Here is a 21,663-nt window from a genome sequence, read left to right as displayed (position 1 = left end):
GGATAATCACTTGTATCAAAGTCATCTATATTTTCTTTAATAATTTTAAAAGGATCTCGTTTCAATTCTAGAAAATAACTGTCTGTATCCATGTAACACAGATTCAAATCTGGATCAAACTTCTTTAATTTGTTGTAATAAAACTCGTACATTAGCAATTTTGAGAGGTCGAGAACTGAAAATCCTATGTAAATCGGTTTGTTTAAATTTAACCTTTTGTTTGTACATGTGACTCGCTATACAGTTGTCGTCAAAGATGTTAAAGCATTTGAAATTTGTTTTCTTAGCTTGTTTCATTGAAAATTCTTCATTTCCAAGCTTAATATCACATCTGTTTCTCACATTTTCCATAGATTTTCCAAAAACTGAGTTGTTCATCAGCTTATAAAAGTCCTTTTCAAAGTCGCTTGTAGCTTTGGTTCTCATGTTTGTGTTAAAATCAATGTATTCTTTCATAAAAGGCTTCTGATCGAATGCAATAACTCTATTCACATGTTTCAAAATCATACCTTGTTCCAAATAGAACTTCAAATTTCTCGAATGAACAACGTATTCAGTTTTATCCAGTAGAGTTGTGCAAAGTTTGTTTTTAAAATGTTCTGGAGCAAGAGGTAAATCCTTGTGATGTTCGTGTAAATTTGTTGGATATCCAAGATCGACTTCGAGAAATATAGCCATAATCTTCGTCGCCAGTGAGTTCTAAAATTGTTTCTTGCCACTCTTCTTTTGTATACGTTTTAGGATCCATCCACTTGATATCACTAAACGGCAGTTTTTGCATAAGACCATACCCATAAAGGTTGTTTGCATCGAGATAGAGTAAATAGTTTTCGGGCTTTGTCTTATCAAAATCTTTTAAATATTTGTTATTTGCTTTCACATATCGTTTAATACACTGAGAAATGCCCCCGCGAATGCCTTTTTTCAATCATCAAATACATATTATAATCGTTAATTAGCTGAAGCTCAATTTTCGTTAATTTTAACATTGCGTCCCATGCGAGACTGGGAGCTGTTTAGATAGTGTGCCGGATCGAGTTTATAACAATTAAGGCAAATGTTTCTGAAATTTTCGAATATATCAGCAAGCAATAAAACATCTTGGATATTGTACAAATCAGAGTAATTTCCAAGATTTTTCTCTTTTAATTTGTTCCAAACATTTAAGTAGTGTTGAAAATCTTTCTCAGATATGCTCTCGTCTGTCTTGTCAGTGAATAGAAATCTTGAATTTTCAGCTGTTCTGTGTAATCAAGTTTTTCAATACTATCGATAAATTCGTAAGGAAATATGCCTTTTCCAGATAGAATTTTAAAGATTTCTTCTTCGTCATTTGGCTGTCTTTCTATAATTTCATTCAGTCCATCCTGTATAAAATGATTTGTATGTTTGAAGTCTTCTCTCTTTAGATTTTTAGCTAACTTTTCTATAGACGAGGCCATGAATCTGAACGTGTCTACAAACGAAAACTTGATGAATTTTCTTGGCTTATCACCTTCGAATTCATAGCCATATCCAGAATTTACAGAATAATTTATATATTTTTCATCGGTGTTTGCAATCAAATCAACATTTCCATATTGTTTAGCCAATTCTTTTATGTACAAATGAGTATCGTAATTTGACATATTGTGGCAGAAAACGGGAATATTCTGAGGAAATTTCAAATTTAGATTGCAACATGCATGAGCTGCGCCTCGAAACTTGCCGGTTAAATGACAATGATCTCTCACTTTATTATAACTCTTATCTTTCCAACTATCAGGAGTAAAACCATACTGAATTGACCCAACATCATAAGCAGACCATTCACAGATATGACAAACGTTTGAATTTTGATACGAAATTTCTTCTTCTTCTGTCAATTTCATAGGTTTCATGTTCTTAGAATTATATTTTTTCGCTATGTATTTCGATAATTTATTGAGTTCTTCAAACAATTTTGTCGGGACTTTTTTCAAATCTTCTTCATTTTTGGCACGATAACATATCGGTTTGTACATGCGATTGGTCACATTCGACACTAAATATAGAGTAAAACCATAAGGAATGTGCCTCTGAATCTTGGTTGTAGTCGATCTTTGTGGATTGTTCTTGCATGTCGGAATTTTTTTCTAATATGCTCTCAAAGTCCATATAAATTACGTACGGATGGTTAAATTTCTTTTGATAATTAGTAAATTTAGTTGTTTGACCTGGAAATGGCATAATTGGCTTACAAACTTCATGATTTTTACAAATTTCTAAGTGATCTGTTAAATCTCCAGATTTGTAGAAATGGCTTAAACATCTTCTACACAAAAATTTTCTTTCTTTATGTTTAGACAACTGCGAAGAAACAAGCTTATTTAAATCGGTTATCAAAACATAATGAGATTTATCATCTTGTTTAACATACAATAAATCAATGTTTGTTTCAGCGTCATATTTTTCAGAAATTTGTAACGGAACAATATGTAGTTTTTCATCATAAGTATAGATATTAATAGACATTTTTGGATACTTATACTTGGAATTGTAGCTTCGTTTTTTCAAATATTTGTATATCTTTCAGAGACATTGGATACTCAAAACCTGAAAATATTTCGTCATTCACAAATTTTTCGTATTGCTTTACACGTTCACAGTCTCTTTCTGGTTTTTCAATAGCACATCTTATTGAGTAAATAAAGCAAAAATCATCTCTATTTTTTATATTTATACAAGCTTTTTTATCTTTGATATTCTTTGGTAAATCGATGTATGATCCTGCATTCATCATTTCGTGTTTGTTAAGGCTCAAAACTAGTTGTTTACAACTTTTAAATGTCCATCCGGAACCTTTATTTGGATTATTCGTTTGTTCTCGATGTGTTAATTTATTAAATTGCTTAGTAATAAAGTCGTTTACGTCAAAGATTTCGTCTGCTTTGATAGTAAAATACATTAGACATGTTTGCGGTTCACCATTCACTAAAGTTCGTTCGTATTCACATTCCAAAGAGAGATAGCCCTTCATATTTTTAACATTTTCTTGAAATTTCTCTCGATTAAACTTTTAATTTCTGACCGCATAATTGAAAGATATTTGTAAATTGACATGGAATTGTCGTTCAAGTTTGTTAATGATACTCAATGATACTCAATGATACTCAATGATACTCATTTATTACCGGTAAAGATTACATACATTGTCACATTGAAAAACACAATATTGTACATTTCAGTTTTAAAAGCAATGTAATCCTCCAGTTCGTCCAGATCTTTAAAAGAAGTGATATATTAAATAAATATATCAATTAAAACAAATCAATTAATTATTTAAAGCTAATTACAATACAGATAAAAGAATTTCCCAAAATCAACAACAATTATCTAATTTATAACTAATCCCAAAAAACTCATCCACTTCATAAAGTGGGTGTTCCAAAAGGAAAAATCCAATTTGTCTTTTGAAAGTACTAAATGGCAGTGATCTTAACCCATTTGGCAGTGTGTTCCATAATTTTGGTCCAAGAGATAATGTTGCTAATGAATATTGTTTGGAAATCAGTTTTTTGGTTACAATATTGTTTGCACCCCTTGTGTTATATTGGTGAATGTTTTTATATGTTAGCTTGTTTGACGTAGCCATATAAAGCAAAAGTTTATACACAATTAAACAAGGGACTGTCATAATATGAAGTTCTTGAAATTTTTGTTTACATGAATCCTTATAGCCAATACCAGAAATATAACGTACTGCTTTTTTTTGTATTAATAAAATTTTATTAATGTTCTTCTTAAATGTATTTCCCCATATTTCAATACCATAAACTAACTGAGAGTAAAAAAATGCATAATATACCATTTTAAGAGCTTTTTCGTTGCAAAATTCAGACAGTTTTCTCATCATAAATATTGCTTTAGAAATAACTTTAAACAAAGAGTAGTTATATGGTCATTCCAATTTAAATTTTTGTCGATAATCAATCCGAGAAATTTTGTAGAAATCAAACTTTGGTATTACTAAATTGTCAACTGCTATTTGAATTTCAAAGGAAGATTTTTTATTTGAAGTAAAATTGAGAGCTGTTGATTTATTTGCATTTACTGTTAAAAAGTTTTCATTAAAGTATTGCACTATATTATTAATTTGTATATTTGCTATGATTTCTAAATCCTCCAAATTTTTGTGTTTATATAGTATAGATGTGTCATCTGCATATAAAATTGTCTGGTTAGGATTACTTACATTTCCAATGTCATTAATATATATTAAAAATAGCAATGGACCAAGAACGGAACCCTGAGGCACACCCCACTTAATGTCTGATCTTTTAGATGTGACTTCACCCTGATCATTTTTTATGGTGACAAACTGTTTCCGACAGACCAAGTAAGATTTCAGTAAATCATGAGGTTGTCCCTCTTATTCCGTAGTTTTCTAATTTATCAAGCAAAATATTTATATTTACACAGTCAAAAGCTTTTTGCAAATCCAGAAACACACCACAAATAAAATCACCATTTATCATTCCTTCCATTATTTCATTAAGAAATTTGATTATGGCTGACAAAGTGGATTTCCCCCTCATGAATCCATGCTGATTTACAAAAAGTATGCTCTTAGCTTCTAAAAAATCAATTAACCTATTACAAATAGCTTTCTCAAAAAACTTTAGAAATAACAGGCAGAAGTGCAACTGGTCTATAGTTAATAATTTCTGAGCAGTTTCCCTTGTTTTTAAAAATAGGCACAATTTTAGAAATTTTTAAACTGTCTGGGAAAATTCCTGTTTCAAAACTTGTATTAATTACAGATGATAAAGGTCCTGCTATAACATCTGAAATATTCTTTAATAAATCAGTACTTATGCAGTCCCAACCAACTGCAAAACTATTCTTCAAGTTCTTTATTATTTTAAGAATCTCTTTTTCAGAGGTTGGGTGAAGAAACATGCTGCTTTCAATTCTTTTACCCTTAAAAGAGTAATTCAGATTATTAAAATTAATGGCCAATTGTTCAGGGATGCCCTTAAAATATTCATTAAACTGATTGGCAATAACATTAGGATCAGTTATCAAATTAGCATTGCTTCTTAGTGAGATGTTAGCTCTATTTTTTGTATTTCTTCCTAAATCTCTGTTTATGATTTTCCATGTATCAGCATTTATGTTTTTTGAATTCAAAATTTTATTTGTCATATATTCTTGTTTTGTTTTTCTTAGCAGACTTTCATATTTTTGCTTTTGCATTTTTAAAAGATTCTTAATTCCAAATTTATTACGATTTTGAACCCAGAGTGATTCAAGGAAAATTAAAACATTTTTTGTCTCCGTAATTTCTTTAGTTATCCATGGAGTTTTATCTTTAATCTGTTTCTTAATATTTTTATTTTTTATTGGGCAACAAATATCAATATTATAATTTAATATTTCAACAAAATTAGAATATTGCTTATTGACATCACAACTTGATGTCAATATATCCCAGTTTTCTTTTTGAAGAAAATAATTTAGTATGCGTACATTTTCTGCATTGAAAGACCTTGCTTTTGTTGGTATTCGCTTTAAGAAATATTCTGTTGCATCGTTAATAGGAATATTAAGTGTGATACCAAAGTGATCTGATAATCCTGTAATTATGACTTTTGAAGTTACTTTTTTTAAGCCCAACTTTTTATTGATTACTATATTATCCAAAACTGACTGTGTATTCTGAGTTACTCTGGTTGGTTGGTTTATCAGATATCTAAAATTGAATTCATTAAGAAAAGTCATTAGTTTAAATTTATTGTTAGAGTGCACTAAAATATCAATATTAAAATCTCCCATCAGAATACAGTTAGAATGTTAAAATGTAGAATTGTTAAAATGTATTGCTTGAAAAGACCGTGTATTGAGGATAAAACTTCTACATCAATGATATTTTCGGATTTTACTTTAAGAGTTTTATCAATTTCTTCGATCATTTCAGACTTGGTTTTATCGTTAGTACCGATAGCCAACTTTTCAGCTATTGAATGAAGTTTTTCATCATTAAATAGGTCGAGATTTTTCTTTTCAACTTTGAAATTTCTCTTTAATTCACGTAATTTCTCAATATTAAACATGTTTTCGTGATCGGCAATTTTATTTTCTCTAGCCCATTGTCTTAAATAATTTAGTTCATTATCGTAAATTTGCTTGTTTTTTTCGTGACTTTTAGAATTATAATGGCGATCATAGTTTTTTCTTAAAATTTCTTTTTTGCAGAACGGACATGATATTTTTTTCGCGCTCCATTTAGATAGAAAAATTTATTTAACTAAATGGTGCTTGTAAACCAACGATTGCGCCTCTCACGGCGTGATATCACTACGGATATGACGCAGGCGAAGCGATTATCGTGATGGTCGGTCTGTAGTAGCACACCTCGACTGTCATTGATACACACAGCGCAATCTTTCGGAACTAAAATGTCGGTAATGCAGATTTTCTTTTAAGAATAAAAATTGTGTTCCCGTTTACTATTATAACATTTTCTTTTTCAAAATGTTAGATAATTTTACCTATTTTAAATATGCGTACATTTTGTTACTTGTAATTTTCAAATTATATTTTAAATTAATTTCTTAAATTTTTACTTCTCGATGGGCTGTTGTATTGTGTTGCTGAGTATATATGTCCGTGAATTTGGTTTGGTCGGTTAGGAAGTTTACTTCTGAACTGTTTCAATGCGAGTGGCCATAGCGGAGAAACACCAAGTTCAGAAGTATTCAGATCGTATTCCGGAACCATTTCTCTATCCGTATCTCGCTCTTCTCTCTCTCTCTAGCCTGAATATAGATCCTAGCCTATAAACGGCAGAAGTGATCGTGTCATAGGCATAAAAAGAGAGGGAGAGAGAAAGAGACAGAGGGAGGAGAAAAGGTCGACCGAGAAATGGTTTTGCACTTTTTGACTTTGAATTTTTTCTATTTAAATGGAGTTCTTGAAGGAGTTAAATGATATTGGAGAATGTAAGTTTAAAGAGTATAAGAAGTTGAATGAATTGGAAGAAAGGAAGAAACATAGAATCTTGAATTTGGAGAAAATGAAAGATAAATTCGGGTTTACAATAATTGCCGAGTTGGAAGATTGTAAAGTACACTTACCGAACAGACTTTTGACTGTTTTGGATGAAAAAAAGATTAAAGAATTAAACAAAAATGAAAAATTACACTTGGTTGTTACTGGAAAGAAGACTATTAAAGATAAAGACTGTGTTACTATCAATTTTGTAGAATAAAGTCTTAACTCTAAAACTTGCAGTCCCTCCCCACGTCATAGTACTGTTTTGATAACCATAGTTGGTGTCTTTCTTCATAGGAATCACATGGAATATTATCTACAGTAATACCTTTTGTTTCACACAAAATGTGGCTATATTCTATAAGAAAAATTCTATAATGCTCTTTAATGAATTGTGTTGATAAATCTTGATACTCACAAAAATTCCTAAGAAATTCATCAATTAAGTCTTGATTATCTTGAAAGAACGTATAATATGGGAAAAATGTCATAAAAAAACGATGAAAACTCTCTGTTTGTTTATTTTTTACTTTCTTTTCAATATCTTTCGTAATTATATTAAATATGTAATCCCTTACTTTTTTAGTTTTTTGCCGATAGTTAAAAACACTCCATTAGACGTTTTTTCAGCAAAAGACTTTACAAGTTCTTTGAATTCTGTATCATTTAAGGAAAGTATCAACTGTTCTTTAAAATGTTTTGGTAATTCGTTGAACTCGTTAAAATTGTCTTTCTTTGTAAGTTTTTGAAATGCTAGAAACTGAAGAGAGCTTGGTGAGTTCATGTTGTTTATTTAGTAGAAAAGTTTTTTATTAAAGTACAGTATGTTTTTAGTAAAAATGTTTTAAATTGATTAAATTTTATTAAGATAAATCCTTTATTCGTAGCAGATTTGACAACATTTTACAAAGCACAGCTTAAGAAAGTAGAAGCAAACAGCTATAGATTTGGTTAATTTTTCATTCCTCAGAGTAGATAGTAATGTACCGATCGCTTTTGGAGACGAACGACTGTAGATTCGGTTAATTTTTCATTGAGATTTGCTGTGTTATTTCTCAGCTTCCTTTATGGTACATTGAACAGTATTTTACATTGCTTTTCGGTTGGCTCCGAAAGTGCGCCAGGAACCCCATATTACTATCTACTTATATATATATATATATATATATATATATATATATATATTCCTCCATATCAAGAGGAATATACCAAAAAGTTTAGCATGCAGAGCTCAAAAATTATGTAGTAATACAAATGACTTTGAAAAATACATTGACGATATTATGAACGCATTCTTAAGAAGAGGTTATCCACGAAAATTACTTAAAGATAAACTTAATGTAAAAAAGAAAACACTACATTCTAAATTTGAAAACAGTGATCCAAAATTAATAGTTCAATACCATCCAGGGCCTCACAAAATTAATAATATTCTGAAAATAGCATTTAATACCTTACAAAATTCTAGTTCAACTAATGATATTTTTAAAACAACTCCTAGAGTAATCTTTAAAAGACCTCCTATTCTTAAAGATATATTGGCCAAACCTAAATTACCAATGACAAACACCAATGAAAAATCAATACCAAAACAAAAAGGATCACATCCGTGTAATAAACCAAGATGTTTGATTTGTAAAATGTTACCAAATTCTTCAAAATTCACTAGTAGCAAAACACGCAAGACATATCCTATCATCGGCAACTTGTCTTGTGAATCTAAAAATGTGATTTACCAAATTCAATGTAAAAAATGTCCAGCAGATTATATTGGCTCAACAACAAATACCTTGAGGACAAGAATGACAGGACACCGATTTGATTATAAACACCAAGATTTAAAGAAAACTGTCGTGACTCATGGTATAAATCACAATGAAACTTTTGAACATACATATTCAGTCAAACCTATTCGGCAAGTACATACAAATTCTGGTTGGGTACAAACCCAATTTACCTCAGAACATTAGAACAAGCACACCAATTGGTTTTAAAGAGCAAAATTCCAAATGGCCTCAACATCAGATAACTTAGCCAAAAACGACTAAATTTTAAATCAACATATGGAACAATTGTTTAGTTCATGTCATCTGTATTTATTATTATTACTTATTCACTGTTTATTTACTTTCTTTTGTACTGTTTTCTTTTATATTTTTATATTTTATACAATTTTTGCACCTGAAGACGGTTTTCACCGAAATATAGTGCCAATGTTTTAAAAACACTTTGTTTTAATTGTAAAGTAATTTACTACAAATAATATATACACATATATATATATATATATATATATATATATATATATATATATATATATATATATATATATATATATATATAGGATAACAACAAAATCAGAAAGAAAAGCTCATTGTAGATCATTGTTTACTCAATTAGAAGTATATATTATATAAATTGGTGATAGTTTGTACTTCTAATTGAGTAAACAATGATCTACAATGAGCTTTTCTTTCTGATTTTGTTGTTACCCTAATTGTTTTTTTATTGAATCAAAATTTCAACAATCCTAGAACAGTTGCTAAATAATATTAAAATGTATTGAGAAACTTATTGAAAATAAGCACAATATACTGTTTTCAGAAAGTGAATTTTTTAATTTGTAAACATTTTTTCCATTAAATTTCAACACTGTGTTTATAATTTAGTGGACCTTAAAGTGAATTTATTGAATAGAGCTCACCTATTAGTTTCATAACCATAAGGAGGCCCAAATAAAAGGTCAAAAACTTTTCACATAAGTAAATTTTGTTGTAACAACAAATATTTTAATTTGAACAGACTATATTTTAGTATTTTACTCAAATAGATTGAATTTTTTCATCTATAATCAGGTAAAAAATCATTAAATTTGTGTAACAAATAACAGAGATACAAACTATTTACTAACACATTGCAAAATTGGATAGAGACCCTCTGGCAGTAGCAGGTACACACTTGTAATAAATGCTTGGCACTGTTAGAGCACAATTTGAAACATACCTAAGGCACTTAAGGTACATTTCTTTCATTAAATAACTAATTGTTACAATGGAACCAGCATAAGTTTTGTACATTTCTTTATTATTTCATGGTGCTTAATTTTGGTGAGTGAAATCAGAAGTTTTATTGGCCATTAAGTATTCCAAAGATTACAATAGGCTTCGTCAAAATAACATTATTTTTCAGCGTAATTCTAGTGATATAGTATAAATATATACTAGTTTCAGTCATATCTATTATAATAAATATATAATAAATACTTAAATCTACTCAAATAAATAAAACATAAAAAACATAAAAACACACAGACATGGAGTTAAAATCTAAAATTTAAAATAAATATAATAAATTATGGAGTACCCTTATATATATATATATATATATATATATATATATATATATATATATATATATATATATATATATACGTATATACAGGATGAGTTTTTTAAAGTGATCCAATAGCTAACTTTTTAATTACACGACTTAGCACCACACTTTAAATTTGGAACTTGCTCAATTTTAAGTTTCACTCAGGGATACACTTTCAAATTTTTTTGAAGATGGCCGCCATTTTCCAATGTGGCGGTCAACTTTAAAATCTCTTATGGAACACCCTATATTTTATGTTGTTTTTAGATTTTACTCAACAAAATAATACATTTTTGCTTTTGAGAGTTTTTCAATATCTCTAATGGTTCAGGAGCTACGTGGACTGGAAGTTTTCATAATTTTTGCCAATATGGCGGCCAACTTTAAAATATTTTATGGAACACCCTGTATTTTATGTTGTTTTTATATTCTACACTACAAAATAAGACATTTTTGCATTTTAGAGTTTTTCTATATCTCTAATGGTTCAGGAGCTACGTGGACTGCAAGTTTTTATCATCAGTCCGAAAAAATCCGAAAACTTGCAGTCCACGTAGCTCCTGAACCATTAGAGATATTGAAAAACTCTCAAAAGCAAAAATGTATTATTTTGTTGAGTAGAATCTAAAAACAACATAAAATACAGGGTGTTCCATAAGAGATTTTAAAGTTGACCGCCATATTGGAAAATGGCGGCCATCTTCAAAAAATTTGAAAGTGTATCCCTGAGTGAAACTTAAAATTGAGCAAGTTCCAAATTTAAAGTGTGGTGCTAAGTCGTGTAATTAAAAAGTTAGCTATTGGATCACTTTAAAAAACTCACCCTGTATATATGTTATTTACAACATATCACATTTCATATACTCCTCAACACTGTAAAATTCCTTAAGCTTAAGCCACTCTGACATGTTTGATTTAAATTGTTTGAAAGGTAAAGCTCTAACAAAAAGAGGAAGCTTATTAAATAGTTTTAACTGCTGGTATTTATGTCTTTTATAATATTTATCTAGCCTTATATTAGGAGTTCTTAGATTATCTTTTGATCTGGTATCATACTCATGGAGTGTACATTGTGTTTCAAATCTATCTTCATTTTCTTTTACATATATTAGATTATAGAAAATATAAGTACATGCCAAGGTCATAATTTTAAGCCTAGAAAAATGTTGTCTGCAAGACTCTTTGTATGATAATCCAGCTAATATTCTAATTGCTTTTTTCTGCCAGACAAAAACGTTTTTTGCTGTACTGGAATTACCCCACAGTCGAATGCCGTAACACAAGTGGCTATGAAATAGCCGTTGTACGTCATTATAAGTGTTTCTAAGTTTACACAGTACTTCAATTTTCTTAGCAGGAAAATTACCCTAGATAATTTTTTACAGAGATTATCAATATGTACATTCCAGCACAGTTTGCTATCTAGATAGAAGCCAAGTAGTTTTACAGGTTTGAATAAACTATCATTAATCCAATGGTTTTTAAGTGTGAATATTATGATGGTAAAAGACGGTGAATAATGAACGCAATGAGTGTGATTAATGAATTCTGAAGATAAAATCCCATATTTCATTAAATAAAAAACTGAAAGGAACTTATGAGAGATCTATAGTTTTCAATGTGTTTTTTAAATGTTCCAGAGGTGTTGGCCCCTCAGAGGCCCCCGGCACCTCCAACAGACTACTTCCAAGTGAATCTTGGAGGCTATGACCGTGAGAACTTACTTCATGTGAATTCTGGGGCTCCCGTTCTGGATGGTTACATTGGCTGTATACGTGGACTCAAAATAGGAAATATTCTCATGGACTTGTCCCACCAGCTTGATATAAATGGTAAGAATTCAAAAAGTTTACAACTGTTTTGAAAGTGAGAGGTAGTTGTCTGAAATCACACCACCAATGTACAATAAGGCGTATGTATTCTTTATTTATATTATTTATATTTTTGAAGCTTTACCTTTGAAAAACTGAAGATCCTGACCGACTTCCTCATGGAAGGAGGGCAAAGTCAGTAACTAATTTTTGGGTGAAGAACCTGCTGTTCCTGTAGATGCAGAGTTAAAGTAAACTCACGTGTAAACATCTGAATATAGTACTGATTTGTAACTTTTTAGTCATGCTTTTCTACAAATACAAACATTTTATGGTCAATGTTTCATATCAATGTAAAATAAAGAAAACAAAGATTGTTAATTATTTCTTACTTCCATTTATTAGTAAGTAGAAAACCTCAATTTATCTTTATAACTTTTATACAAAAAAAGAGAAAATCAAAATGGGCACTACCTAATCAAACAATGAACAATAGAAAGAAATAGGCAGCTAGAGGTACTGATATTTTGAAGATTGCATTTTAATGCTTTTGGAACCAACCATTATGTAGAGTCTAAAATAATTGAGCTAAACATTACAGTGAAAACAGTGTCTACTAAACATTTTACATGACTGTGTAGAAGTAAAGCAATGAATATGTAAAAAAACTGTGAAATCTTAGAAAGTTCTAGATAAATTCTGTACTTGCAAAACTTTTTAGCCTATGCTCAGATGTTACAACACGTAAACTCACTAATCAATCGTAAAAAATTGCAGGGGCAGCAGAAAAAACTTGATTTGAAGTGTATTTCATTGATTGATGTATTGATTGATTTTTTTGTAGACAGTGCAGGCATTATTGCTGGATGTCACATGCGTTGTGATGAGGTACCTTGCAAAAATCAGGGAATCTGTATTGAGGACTTTCAGAAGAATGAGAGCTCTTGTGACTGCGAGTTTACCTCCTACTACGGCGAGTTTTGTGGACAAGGTTGGTATTAGAACATTAACGACTTTCATTCAGGTTTTAGTGAAACTTTTCTGAAAAGTTTTGATCTTGTGCTTATGTGGCATTTCTTTTGATTCAACAACTGAATTTGAACTGTTACAACAGTTCAAAGTCGAAGTTGGTGAAATTTTATACTTATTAATTTATTTATCTCTTAAATTTACTGCATTGTAATTTACATGTTCTACAGCAGTTTAGTTTTGTTCGTATACTATATTATACTTGTCCACCACTTTCTCTGTTCAAATACATGAGAATCGTTAAGTATCCATTTGAGTTTTTAAATAATTGTATTACATATCTTTTTTGAGTTTTACTGAACTGTAAAATTGATGAAAGTCTGTATGTTCGTGTCAAATGTTTGATTCAGTCTTTTCCCATTCTCTGCATTTAGGTTCTCAAGTCCTATTCCTATTCCAAGTGAGCCTAGTTCTTATTGTAAGTATTTTACTGCTTTTCTTATTCTACTCTTTATATGTGTCATTTCTCATAAATCATTATCTATGTAAGATATCTATTTCCCATGAAATCCTAGAAATATACTATTTCAAATGCTGATCAGAAAAGGGAGCGGACTTCAGCGGAGAGTCAGTTCTGCAGAGGAAGTTCCCGCTGGAAGGTCCAGTGACTCAGATCAAGGTCCAGTTGGCGTTCTCCAGCGGAGACGACCGCCAGCGAAACACTGTAGTGCTGCTGCTGCAGACAGAGAACAAGTGAGAATATTGCTACATTTGCTACGATTAAGAAAGATAATTTATTTTAAAGTTAATGAATTTCAACCATAGTATAGAGCTCATTTTATTATTTTGTAAGGTTTAAGAAAAATAAAATATAATCTTGTTTCAAACAACATCAAGGTCTAGAATTAAAATTTTTCTTGTACTTAATTTTTCAACATCTATTGTAGTAAGTAAAGAACCATGAAAGCAATAAAAGGAAACATGTTACTTGAATTGCACCATAATACTAGAGAACATATTAAATTTCTATAACAAAAAGCTAATTTTGTATAAACACAATTGGATCTAGCTCTATGTAATATAAAATTGTGATCAATTTAAAAGTAATATTTTACCATTTTCTTATTCATGCACATTGCTTAAATTTCTGGAAATGTGGAATAAAATCCTGTCAATAACTAAATGATATACAAAAAAGGAAATCTTTCCAAAGAGAGAATTTTAATGTTCAAATACACATTATAATAATGGAATAATGGCCAGTTTGTAAAATGATTCTTACCCTAACAAATAAACTGTTATTTAGGCGCAGCTACTACCTCCTTGTTGCTTTGAGCTCTGAAGGGGAGTTGATATTTGAGGAGGACAGAGAAGGTTCTGCCTATGGAGCTCGAATTAAGGACCGGTACTTCCTCAATGGTGCTAGGCATTCCATCTACTATCTTCGCAACAATGATTCTGCAATGCTGCGGGTACGCAATGCCTCATAGAGTTCATGTAGTTTTGTGCAGTCACTTGACGCTTTGAGTCATATTCAATTTGTCTAGAAAGAAGTAGAGAGCCTTTATTGATCAAAATTATTACAGAATAAGTGATTGTAATAAGCCAATGGCTCAACATATTTATATATTTTATATGATATGTATATGTATATTTTTATCCAGAAAGTAACAGACGTTTTTTTAATGGTGCGGCTGTGCACAAGGCTACAGCCACCATCTTGGTGTCAAAACACTCTGGCATTCAGTACATAGTCGAAAAGACCTCCCATCACCGCCACAAAAGCCCTCAGAAACCTTCACAGAATTTTATGATAAAAATATTGAGAAATTCAAAGCCAACTACTACAAAAAACTTCTTTCCACTACAGAAATGAACATTGCTCCTTTTTTAGAACCAGCCAGCAGCATCAGACCCCAACATAATAAATAATGCATCTTACTTGGCACAAAACAAACCCGCAAAAATTTAAAACACATAATCCAACAGTTATTCATTAGAAACATACAACATTTATTGAACAGATCAAATAGATTGGTACACTTTATAGAAAAGCTGAAACCGACACCTAATGTAACAATTCTAAGTGAACATAGCCTTAAATCATGTGAAATTGAAAACACTACACTAATACGTGGTTATACTCTTAAGGCAAATTTCTGTAGGGATATACAAAAATTGGGAGGGATTGCAATATATGTAAGAGCTACAAAAAAATACCTTTAATATTAATGTTACCCAGTATTGTTAAGAACTCATATGTGAAATGGATGTGGTAAAAGTCGCTCTTAACATCTCCTGCATCTACATTATGGGTCCCTACAGATCACCATCATCCAACTTAGATGAAACACTTGATATTCTTTCAAAAACAATTGATGACATAAAACTGGAAAACTCAGAGCTTCTAATCATGAGAGATATCAATATGGACATTTTAAAACCCAACAGAAGAGCAGGTAAATTAAACAAGATCTTGGCTTCTCACAATATCCATAGGCTGAAGCTACAGCCTACTAGAGTGACCTCCAACATCATCTCATCAATTGATTGGATCTGCACTAACATACATAGGGAACAACTAACTGCAATGGTGCATCATTCTGGTCTATCAGATCACACAGCTCAAGTTTGTATAATCAACACAGAACACACAATAGAGAATTTCAGTAGCTCATATCGCAGTTTTAAGCCAGAAAACCTCTATGATCTAAAATTCCTACTTCAATAGGAAAACTGGCACAACATGAAACAAGCTGACACTGCTGAAGAAGCCTACAACATTTTTATAAGGACAGTGACAATGGCTTTGGACACATCCGGCCCCAGAAAATTAAAGAAACCTAAAAAGAGACTAAGCTACAGCGAGCGATACAAAACAAGTGTGGGGGAAAGCTGAGCTCAAAAATTGGTAGTTTCCACGACAGTGCATACAATGTGTCTCCATACAACCAATCGTACACGACAAGTCTTGGATGACTTTGATTACGAAGTGTTTGATCATCTGCTGCATGTCCACTAAAGAAACTTAGGCAGAGAAAAAGCAAAACCTATGTTAACTACAATGACATAGAAATTACCCAACTAAAGCAGGACTATCTTCAGTTGCTTCGTATGTATGAATTGACAGGGCTAGAGAGAAACAGATCTGCCATGGCTAGTAAAAAGAAGCAATATGACCTAAGACTGAGGAAATTAAGGCAAGAGAGTGCAGCAAACCATATACAGCAGTCCAGCAATAAATCCAAAGCAGCTTGGGAGATAGTGAACTCTGAGAGGGCTACAAAAAGAGGGGAGAAGAACAATCCACTCATCAAATTAATTACTGAAGGGAAAACCATAGAAAAACCTAAAGACATTGTAGAAGAACTCAACACCTATTTCTCAAACATCGCAGAGGACACATTAAGAGCAGCTAGCAACCTAAATCAACCATCTACTAGAGTCACAACACCTAGGCCTAGGCTAACACAGACAAAAGCTTATTCTAACAGACACAACTGTGAGGGAAGTTGAAGAAATCATCTCCTCCCTGAAGAATAAAACCTCCAGTGGTCTAGATGAAATCTCTGCTAAGCTAGTAAAACACTGTGCTGAAACAATCATTGCTCCTCTTGTTGATGTTATCAACAAATCCTTCAAAAGCGGCATTTTCCCCTCGGCTCTCAAAGTATCAAAAGTGTACCCAAAACTGAAGAAAGGAATCTCAACCAACCTCAGTAACTATCGCCCCATTTCAATAATTCCCACCTTTTCCAAAATCTTTGAGAAAATCGTCCTGAAGAGACTCATAGACCATTTAACACAACTTGACCTCCTCACTAACTGCCAACATGGTTTTTTAAAGGGTAGATCTACAGCCACAGCCTTAACAGACCTAGTAGAATTTATTATTGATCACATTGACAAAGGAAAATACACCACTGCTGTTCTCCTTGACTACTCAAAAGCGTTCGACTGCCTTAGCCATGATATCATTCTTGATAAGTTAGAGGCACTAGGGGTCCAGGAAACTGCTAAACACTGGTTTGAAAGCTATCTCAGAGGACGGAGTCAACTGGTAGAGCTCAGTTACATGGAAAATGGTGTTACTCGAACAGTAAAATCAAAGTTACGTTCGATTGAAAGAGGAGTACCACAAGGATCGGTGCTTGGGCCTGTACTTTTTATACTTTTGACAAATGACTTCCCTGATTACATCAAGGACTACAGTTCGGTGGTGATGTATGCAGATGACACAACCCTTTTACTGAAAGGAGACACACCAGAGGACATCAGCATCAGTGCATACATTGCCCTAAACATGACATACGACTACTGCCTTACAAATAACTTGGTAGCAAACCCTTCTAAAACAAAACAGATCAATTTCAGCAGAAGAGGTGAACAAATCCCGGCCCTTCCTGATATTGACCTTGCAGACCAAACTGACCTTTTGGGTCTCACTCTAGACTCAAATTTGACATGGGGCCCACATGTTGACATCCTGTGCAAGAAACTCAACTCTGCTCTCTATGTAATAAGAAGAATTAAATGCATCAGCAACATAGAAGCAGCAAAGATGGCATACTTTGCTTTATTTGAGACATACTTGAGGTATGGTATAGTAGTATGGGGTGGCACATCAACTACCAACTTAAATCGTATACTCACCATCCAGAAGTCAGCTATAAGATCCATAGCAAACCTAAAAGCACGAGACAGTTGCCGAGAAGAATTTAAAAACCTCAAAATTAAAACAGTAATCTCAATTTACATACAGGCAGTCATACTCCATGTTGATAAATTAGGACTCCCAAAAGAAACAAGATTACATTTTCATGACACTAGACATTCATCAAGAATCCCCGTTGCGAGACATAGGACAGCTCTTTATGAAAGAAAACCATCATTCATCGGGGCTAAACTCTACAACCATCTCCCTGCTGACTTCAAGCTACTGACAGGCGAAGCGCTGAAACACAGATTGAGCTCCTGGTTGACAGATAATCCAGTCTACTCAATCGAAGAGTTTCTTGACAAGACCAAAGACAGTGGACTTAACTTAAGAACATGATAACATTGTATATTCATCCAATATTGAATTGTCTAACCTCAACATACTTGACACCATTCTCTGTACTTGATGTTCAGAAATAAAGCATTATTCTATTCTATTCTATCTGCCATACAGCCCAGATCTGGCACTAACCGATTACCACCTCTTCCAGCTATGAAGACCTGGCTTGCAACACAGTGCTTCGATATTGACACAACTTCACTGTGGTGTTAATCATTGGTTTAAGATCTCAGGCGGCAGATTTCTACAAAGTTGGAATCAAAAACCTGTGTTACGTTATGATAAATGTCTCAATTTGAACGGGGATGATGTTGAAAAATAGCCCAAGAGTGTAGGTTTTAAATGTAATAAAACGTTCCTATTTCAGTTGATTAATTGTTTAGTTCAAAACGTCTGTTACTTTCTGGATAGCTCTCGTATCATGAAAATAGTTGTAAGGTGGGAACATTTAGTTTATATCCTTCTATATAACTGTTATTATTTCATAATTTTTGTTTATAATGAATAAAATGGTGGCCATAGTTAACTATATTTAATAATGTGTTTGTTTACTAGGATGGCCTCAATACTTCCTGATGGACTGTAACTCAGGGGAGAAGTCATTCTGACATACAACAGAATTACCTCTTCTTAAGTTAGGGATAAACTCCAAATTTTGTTTATAAAGTTTTGAATTTACAAATGTTTACCTAGACAAACACAATGAGCGACACATTCTGTATTTGTGCAGGTGGACCGAGAAAACAGTTCCTCTGGTGGCCATCCCAGTCCTGAGTCTAACGGAGGTTCCTGAGGGTCATCTCGGAGCCAATGAGGTTCAGATCGGAGGCCTGAACACCAGTGACCCCCGTTTCGCTGCCTACAAGAGCTACAGTGGCTGTCTGTCAAGTAAGTAACTGTCGTAGAATCCCTGGACATTAAAATAAGTCTAAAGCGATTAAAAGAAATGGAAATAAAGCATAGGTTTCCACTTACTTGTTTTTACCTGAAATCAGAATATTCCGTTTTAAAAGTTTGCACGATATCAACGATAAATGTAGTTTTGATTGTAATATTATTTATTCTCTCTATGGTTGTGGACAGGCTAGACCTATTGATTGATAAACTTTGTATTTATCCTAGTAACAAAACATAGGGCTCATCCAGTAAAAAAAATCTCTGACTATGATTCCAACAATTTAGTATATTTCATGAATGGCTCATTAAACAAATAAACCCAAGAGCTTTAAATTGCCATTGTTGTTTTTATAATAAAATAAGTGATAGACTGAAAGTGTTCTAGTTTTACAGACCATGAGATGTAAAAAAATATTTGAGTACTATTCAACAAGTGTGAAAGTATTCAATTATAGCAATTACTATAAACTGATGGTTATTTAATTCTCTGTCATTATAAATTCGTACTAAAACCACAAGGTAAAAGATTCAAGTGTTGGTAAGAAAGAGAAATAAGCTAAACATTATCTAAAAAAAGATTTCAGAATAACTATGAATGGCAGTGCTTATGGACTCATGTAGTCACTGTCTACATAGTGTGTGTGTGTGTGTGTTAGCATATTTTGGGTCAGTTTGTTAAAAGAAGACTGAGATAGAGTGCTTTAAGGTTGTTAATGTGATGTTTAATTCGAGTTCTGTGCTTAACAAAATAGATCTATTTAATAATTCTTGTTAAACTAATTCTTTAAAGTCAGTTAATTTTTGTTCTGACATAATTACAATGTTCCAGATGTATTCTTGGAGGTTAACAAGTACAGTATGAAACCCCTGGACGAGTACATGCTGTTTACTAAAACAGGTAGCGAGGAGGTGAACGTAATGAATTCACACGGCATCAGAAGTGCTCAGTGTGCTTTCTTCGATGTCACCCACAAACCGAGGCCTGGCCCTTCGCTCAACATCAGTCTGGTAGGTCTATTGCAGACAGAGCACCACTCTATTCTCACTCTCCCTTCAAAAATACGTGTCTTACGATTTTCTTTGTTTGATTAAGGGCAAAGATGCTATATTGACTTGGGTGGTGGACCCTCCAAAGAGGACCGACTACAAGTCTACGTACTCGGATATTTCCACAGAGGAAAACGAAACAGGCAAAAGTATGTAGCGTAATCATTTTCTTTAACTCCTTGAAGTGGCAGTTAAAAATTCCTTAAATAGCAGGCCAATATTTAGTATTGTATACGTTATCTATCTTTTAACCACTATCTTGTTTTCTGCGAGATAATGTATTGGTCCATGCATCCCTTCTCCTATACCAACCAATCCTTGATCGACTTCCAGATGTGGTATCTAGCCTCTCCTCATGTTTCCAGCCACTCATCTGTCATATTTTGTGATCTTGTATGTTTCCTGACATGGTGTTGTGTTTCATATATACATTTATGGTTTAGATGAACAACTCCTTTAACATCTTAGACTTTGGTGTGTTTATCGCCTTGTGATTTAATTGTTTACTCTCTGGCATGCTTAACCGTATGTCACCTGAAGGAGAGAACAGATATCAAATCTGCACATGCTAATTTTAAGTGTCAATAAAAATGTTTTGTAATATAAGTTTTAAAACAAAATTAGAATAAATTTATTATCTTAATATAACTTAATAGAAATTACAGACTATTTAATTCGTGTAGGATTACCAAGTGAGCACAATATAAAGTGTTATCCCTTGATGGATGGCCGAAATTGGCACATTTAAAAAAATTCAAGTCAAAACATAATTTCTTTTATAAAATAACGATTTTTTTTTACACATTTTGATGTAAACCTTAGTGTATGATAGTAAATTTGTACCAACAGATTTATGACATAACAATACATGCTGATATACATAATAACTGCAGTGTTGCAAATGCATGAAACAAATTTTCCTTAAACGCATAGTTCATTTTGAGTTTTGAGAATTTTTATTTTATTTTCATAAATTGTAGCTCTGATTCAGTACATTTTAAAGCAATTTTACATCAATAATAATTTGGTATGGGTTTACCCTGATTTTGTGGATATATCTGCAAACTGTTCATGAAAGTCAAACCTGTGCTAATTAACAATAGTATGTTATCATATAGTCATTTTTTAATTTACAAATTTTACATATTGCACAAACAAATCTCAGGTATTTGCGCAGACCTCTTGTTCAGCTTCACTATCAGAGCATAAGCAATATACCTATTTAAAAAGTATACAATCTGAATCGTGTCCACAATTAAATATTTGTATTTCAGCCGTTTCCTCAAAACTTCGTGGTGAAAGTTGTTTTACTTTAGTGAATGTTTTCGTGAAATTTCGAAGAAACTCTCTCTGACTTGACAGAGAAAAATCGCGGCTTCATTGTCGTGGGGGACTTCAATATTGATGTTTTAGATGTTGATATCCCCATGACGAGGAGATTCGCCGATATACTGAGGTTGTTTGGCCTAAAGTGGGTCAGTCACCTCTCCA

The 21,663-nt window shown here is 32.2% G+C and overlaps 1 protein-coding gene across 1 annotated transcript in view; it reads left to right on the top strand.

The window, feature by feature from the left end:
* The window catches only part of LOC124372930 (contactin-associated protein-like 2), a gene marked incomplete at its 5' end in the record, with an annotated part of 43,414 nt that extends 23,070 nt beyond the window's left edge, over positions 1-20,344 (top strand). Inside the window, 7 exon segments of the mRNA XM_046831342.1 lie at positions 12,030-12,221; positions 13,045-13,191; positions 13,772-13,922; positions 14,476-14,650; positions 18,969-19,116; positions 19,955-20,133; positions 20,219-20,344. Of these exon segments, the coding sequence (XP_046687298.1) occupies positions 12,030-12,221; positions 13,045-13,191; positions 13,772-13,922; positions 14,476-14,650; positions 18,969-19,116; positions 19,955-20,133; positions 20,219-20,329 (1,103 nt within the window).
* Between the last annotated feature and the right edge of the window lie 1,319 nt (positions 20,345-21,663).

The sequence above is a fragment of the Homalodisca vitripennis genome, unplaced genomic scaffold (genome assembly GCF_021130785.1).
Source record: "Homalodisca vitripennis isolate AUS2020 unplaced genomic scaffold, UT_GWSS_2.1 ScUCBcl_4394;HRSCAF=10533, whole genome shotgun sequence".
Lineage (NCBI taxonomy): Eukaryota > Metazoa > Arthropoda > Insecta > Hemiptera > Cicadellidae > Homalodisca > Homalodisca vitripennis.
The sequence above is the reverse complement of the archived record's forward strand: the minus strand, read 5'-3'. Positions and strand labels throughout refer to the sequence as shown.